The sequence below is a fragment of the Anarrhichthys ocellatus genome, unplaced genomic scaffold (assembly GCF_004355925.1).
Source record: "Anarrhichthys ocellatus isolate YVR2014 unplaced genomic scaffold, GSC_Weel_1.0 scaffold13, whole genome shotgun sequence".
Classification (NCBI taxonomy): Eukaryota; Metazoa; Chordata; class Actinopteri; order Perciformes; family Anarhichadidae; genus Anarrhichthys; species Anarrhichthys ocellatus.
In genome coordinates this window covers 1,457,179-1,463,178 of record NW_022280043.1, presented here as the reverse complement: position 1 = coordinate 1,463,178, position 6,000 = coordinate 1,457,179, and the positions used below count along the sequence as shown (strand labels likewise).

Sequence of the window (6,000 nt, the reverse complement as noted above, 5' to 3'; positions counted from 1 at the left end):
GTGTGTGTGTGTGAGAATCAATGTGGCCAGATGAGACCAAAGCAATCCTGCACAATCAAAGGAGTCAACGGCAGGAGTGCAGTCAGGGGAATCGGCATGGAAATTAAAATCACCTAGCACTCGGATTCCATTAGTGTCCGTGTTGCGGTAGCGGAAGGACCTCTGACAATTCAGATACACACAGTGAAATTGGTTCGGTGGAGGGAGCGAGAAAGGCCAGCACAAACCCCATGTTTACGCCTTCTCATATTGGTTGGGGAGATAGACGCCTTCATCAGGGGTGGCACGCTTGGCTTGCCAGTGGTGCGAGCGAAACCATGCAAATAAATGAACAAATAAGCAATTCAGTTGAAACATCACTCTGCAACAGTAAGAGCAAATAGAGTAATAATGCTAGTCCCAAGAAAGCAAATAAATGTGGTTGAGCCTGTTTTTCTTCCAAATAAAAAACGTTCTTGGTCTTTTCTCTTGTATGAAACTACACCTTGTTAAACAGACACATGGCCATAAGGAGATATTGTTTCCCTCTTTTGCTGTTGCGATATATTGATGCTGAGCTAAGAGCAACAGCAAGCTCAATAACAAGATGGCCTTTTTGTGGCTCTGTGCTGGCCCGGAGCTGTAATGAGTTTTTTTGTTGTTGTTTTGAGTGGTATGTTTGTTCTGCTTTACAGTTCCTCCTTCAGATCCTGTGGTGGAGGGTGGCCCCGTTGTACGTCTGAAGGCCCACACACCACACAATCTCACCTGCAGAGCCTCAGGAGCCAAACCTGCTGCTGAGATCACCTGGTACAGAGATGGAGAGGTCATGGAGACTGCAATTTATTCCAAGGTACAGTGAGAACACAGCATTATCATTCAAACACTAACAACCACACAATATAACACGTAACAGCGCAGAGAAATGAATACAAAGCTATTCAAATCAAACATATTTTCTCTTAGGGTATGATACTGTTATTTTTCTTTCGTTTCTCTTTTTATTTTTCTCATCTTCCTTCCATGGTCTCACAGTTTTTTTCTTTCTATCACCACCCGTCTCTCGCACAATTTCTTTGCTCTCTCTCTGCAGTCCCCCTCCCATTTTCACTCTTGCCTGACCCCCCCTCCCTCCCTCACTAACTAACTAACTAACCTCCCTCCCTCCCTCTGCCTGCCTCCCCGCCTTCGCTAACCCCCTCCACCCCCCTTTGCTCCCTAATGCAGCGACACTACAGCATAACTGGAGCATGCCAAAGCTCAGACAGGCATGAGTGTTTCATACAGTAGAGTTTCTGCAGAGAAGAAATAACCCACAACAATGCAGAAACACAATGGGGATGCGCCGGAGCGTAAGCCAGCCACGGCTGGGAAAGTGTCACATTTTTCATGCTCTCTGACCACGCTAAACGCCACATTCAAGGAGGCGAGAGCTTGCAGTGAGAAGGGAGGGAAGAGGATTGGAGGGGGGAGGGAGGAGATCACAGGAGGGGAAAAGAAGAATACATGAAAAAAACAATATAGAGTTAACTAATGAGATAGCTTTAAGAAAAACAGAGATTATTTCCACCATTAAGAGATGAGACTGGGGACAGATAAAGCTTTGTCTTAGTGAGGGGTGGTGTCAGGGAGTGATGTGATTTGATCTAGCATAAAGTGCTTTTTCTGTGTCTGGCTGAGGAAGTGAAAGCCTGCGTCCATTGATTTGGCTGTCCAGGGGAAAATCTCAGCTTGGCCTTGCTCTCTTCCTAAGATGTGTGACACTCCTTCCTCACTGTCACCACCCAAAAAAACAGACACACAGGCACCGTAGGCATCACAGTTTTTTTTTCCTTGTGTGCGTGTATGAGGAAGAGAGGGAGAAAGTGAGAGAGCAGTGAGCCATATCCTCAGAATCTACACCTTTCCTCACTTAGGCGTATTGATTTCTGTGAGCAGTAAATAGATTTAAAAGATGATGACAAACAAGGAGCGCTGACGGGGAACACTCTCAGAAATGTGGGAACAGCACAATATCCCCCTGCTGCATCATAAAATATATGATTTAACTGCCATGCCAAGAACGGGAAGACAATTTCAACGGCTTGCACAAGAAAAAACAAGACCTGCAGTGTCATAGAGATATTCCTAAGTGGTGCGGTCACAAACGGCAAGTGACTTGCTTGTGTGCCATTGAGCTGATGCTCTGTTCTGGTCGATTGTAATGAAGTCTCTCTTTAAAAGCATAGTTTGTATAACTGTTGATCGGACGTACAGGAGCATTCTAACAGTTGTTTTGCAACTCTACAGACTCTGCTTGAGGATGGAAAGAAGGAGGCGGCTGTCAGTATGCTTCCAATCGTTCCTGAGGATAGCGACTCTGGACGCACCTACACATGCAGGGTTCTTAATCCAGCTGCCCCAGCTGGACGACAGACATCGATCACTATCAATGTCCAGCGTGAGTGTCTCGGCTTCAGCTTTCCTATAGAGACCACCAAAATATTGCAGCTTTGTAGCAGAGTGCATGCTACGCACAGTAATCTGTAAAGCACATTTGATTCTGTTAAAATGTGAATGGTGCCAATGCGATTACTAAATCCAATTTGTGTCAGTAACATAAAGGTCTCCCTCTTCACAGACCCTCCTTCAGTGACTCTGTCAGTCCAGCCTCAGACTGTGACTGAGGGAGCTAAGGTTCTCTTCATCTGCTCTGCTTCGGCCAATCCTGAAATCACTGGATACAGGTAGCCATCCATTTTAATCTTCATTTTTCACTCTGATCCTGCCACCATCCATGCAGAGCCAGCAGTCTGAGATGATGATACAGCAAAATCTTGCATCTACTTCCAGACATTATATGCTGCTAACATGCCAACCGGAGTAAAGATGCAATTCAGAAAGAAGGAGTACAAGCATGCAAGTGCTTAGTAGATTCATAGGGCTAAATGGGCTGCTTGATTGGCAGCGTTTGATTGTGATTGGCACAGGCCATCAATCGGCTAATAACCACTTTGATACGCATGGCTAAGTACCTTCCCTGAACTAATGCGACCGTATAATGTAATTATTCATCTGTCCCAGGTGGTCAAAAGGAGGAGTTCCCATCTCTGAGGCAAATGGGGACAGCCTTGAGGTGACAGTGGACTACTCTTACTTCACAGACCCCGTCTCCTGTGAGGTGTCCAACTCTGTGGGCAGCACCAATGTCAGCACCCTGGTCGATGTCCAATGTGAGCTGAACTTTAGACAAACAAACAAACAAACATTCTATACAGTCTGGCTAAGCAGTGTATTTTGCACTTTTCTCGAGGTATGTTGTAAAAGCAGCCTCTTATTGATTGTAACTGGCTGTCTCTTTGTCGCTTCCCTCTAGTTGGCCCCAGACTGCTGTCAGAGCCTAAGCCAATGACGGTGGATATAGGGATGGATGCAGCCTTTACTTGTGCATGGACTGGAAACCCTCCTCTGACCCTGGCCTGGACCAAGCAGGGCTCCAGCGTGGTAAGGAAACAAACACTAGTCACCACCTTAACTTAGTGGTAAAGCTTCAACACCATCCCTCCAGAGAGAAACATTCACACATGGCCTTGAGGCATGAATTCCTCACACACTTCCCCCAAACATTCTTTTTATGGCTGAATCTTCAACACCTCCTCTCTCCGTGCTCCCTGAGGGCTAAAGCCTCTGGCAGAAAACTCTCTGTCCACTGACAGTTTCATACAGCATCATCAGGGCACATGACATGACATGCTGTCATAACTCGAATCAATCAATCAACCAACCAGTGAGTCAAGCTGTGGTTCGAACTAACACAATTACAACAAGTGTCACAACTTTCAGAGCAGCATTTCTGCCATTAAGAAACTTGAGTATCCATTTCATAGGCGGAACAAATTTCCACCTTCACTTACATCATCTTGGTAAAAGTCTTTCAGCGCACGCACACCCTATCAGTGGGGACATCTCATAGGAGCATCTCTCCTGGCGACTAATACAATTTCTGAGGTGGTGCTGGAGAAAACACCTCCAGTGAGGAATGCTGCAGGATGGCGTAAGCGATGCTGTCATCTCGAAGAGTGAGCGCTTTCAGCCCCTCTGAGGGAAAAACGCAGGCATTTTTCTAATCCACCCACTGCCACTGTCCCTCAAACAGCTTCGAGTAATGGATTAATTGGGTTACTCCATAAGTGTGTTGAAATAAAAAAAATTGGAGAGAGTGAGAGGGGGTGTAGAGAGGTAGAGAGGAAGGGAGGGAGAGAGGGAGGAGGATGGAGTGGGGGTAAATGGATTAATCACAGCTTGATGGAATGACAGGATCAATGAGCTAAGGAGTGAGTGAGTGTAGCAGCTCCAAAGGCTAAGGCCCACTCACACCATGGTGCGCTCCGTTCTGTCCCCACTGTTTAATTACAACAATCTCCCCAGCAGCACGTTCATTCAGCGGTGGCTGGAGTGCTTAATGCTGTGATTAAAGCTCTTCACAATGAAATTAAACTCAAACCACCAGCATTTGTTACAATGGTCAGCCCATCTCTGTGCTGCCTCCACAATGAGTGGGTCACGGATAGAGGTCCCGGTTTCCTTTGTCTGCCTCTTCTCCCCACTGCCTCGCGCTCTCTCTCTCTTGCTCCTTCTCTCTCCCTCTAACACACTTCTCACTTGTCTCTCTGGATTCCTCACTAGGTGCTCAGTAACGGCAACACCTTGCAGCTGAAGGCTGTTACCCAGGAGGATGCTGGAACATACACCTGCAAGGCCATCGTACCTCGGATTGGAGTCGCAGAAAGAGATGTCACTCTAACCGTAAATGGTGAGTGGCTTCTTTTCAGAATATACACGGTTGCTTGTAATGTTCGGACTGATGTGTTGAATAAGTAGCATCAAAATTGATATCTGACAATTTGGCATTGGTCAATATTTCAAAATATTCTTTTTGTTTTTCATTTCTCTGCTCACTCTGTCTCTTTCTTCCTCACACCAGGCCCACCGATCATCACAGTGGACGCCACGCAGCATGCTGTCAAGCACTCCAAGGGCAAGCTGGAGTGCCGGGTGGGAAGCAGCCCACCGCCTGATAAGATTGTAAGTAAGCCCTGTTATTTGTGCTGTGTGCCATTCACTTGTGCTTGGGAGCTTTCAACCTCCATGTTCCTCCTAGCCACACCCACATCAGAGCGATCAGTCAGTGCAACCTTACCCCTGACCTCACCTTCACACTTTTGCACCAACACATCTCCACCTCACACGCTGACAAACACGTACACACACATATTCACAACTGTAATTGCAGCAACATTGACTGGGGAGTCAGTCGAGTTCAGGGAGCTGTGGGAGACTGGCTTCCTGTAGGTTTCAGTCAAACCCTATTCAATTAGCGGCCCAAGAGGCATCACTCGGCTGACTGACCCCGTTGAACTGCTGAACGTACGCTGGGCTGAGGGAGGATAATTAGGGTGTGAGGAGGAGTGAGAGACATGTGCCCTGCTGGCCTTGCACTAGAGACAGCAGAGAGGAGCCTTATTTCATAATGCAGCTACCTAACCCTTCTTAGGCCTCACCTGCAGGGCAGATGTGGGGGGCGACTTAAACATGAGCCTGTGAGCTGTGTCAGCCACGGAGCACCTTAGAGGTCGGCAGAGAGAAAGCAGGATGGAAAGAGAAACTGGTGTTCAGTCGGCGGCAGGCCGAAATCTAAGGATAAACATCCAGGCAGGCCTCTGCTTAGCTCGCCAGTGAGCAATTCTTTACAGAAATGTGACTTACTCCCTGTTGTCTTTTTCCCTGCTCCTCTCAACAGGTGTGGACCTTTGGAGACATGAGCCTGTCCTCTGGTTCCTCCGGTCGTTACTCAGTACAGACAGTAACCAGCGACCATGGTGTCCTGTCTTCCCTGGTGCTGTCCGAGACTCTGGCACAGGATTTCCAGCTGCGCTACAACTGCACCGCTTGGAACCGCTTTGGCACTGGCACCGCCCTGGTAACACTGAAGGAGCAAGGTACACACAAACAGGATTATTAATCCCCACCAGAGTTAAAATG

General features: G+C 47.4%; 1 protein-coding gene across 2 annotated transcripts in view; it reads left to right on the top strand.

The window, feature by feature from the left end:
• Positions 1-6,000, top strand: part of kirrel3l (kirre like nephrin family adhesion molecule 3, like) — a 32,779-nt gene that overhangs the window by 22,639 nt on the left and 4,140 nt on the right. For both annotated transcript variants that reach the window (XM_031852551.1, XM_031852550.1), the window contains exons 4-11: positions 675-832; positions 2,269-2,419; positions 2,600-2,705; positions 3,043-3,191; positions 3,335-3,462; positions 4,645-4,771; positions 4,943-5,043; positions 5,759-5,957. In XM_031852551.1, the coding sequence (XP_031708411.1) occupies positions 675-832; positions 2,269-2,419; positions 2,600-2,705; positions 3,043-3,191; positions 3,335-3,462; positions 4,645-4,771; positions 4,943-5,043; positions 5,759-5,957 (1,119 nt within the window). The remainder of the gene's footprint in view (positions 1-674; positions 833-2,268; positions 2,420-2,599; positions 2,706-3,042; positions 3,192-3,334; positions 3,463-4,644; positions 4,772-4,942; positions 5,044-5,758; positions 5,958-6,000) is intronic.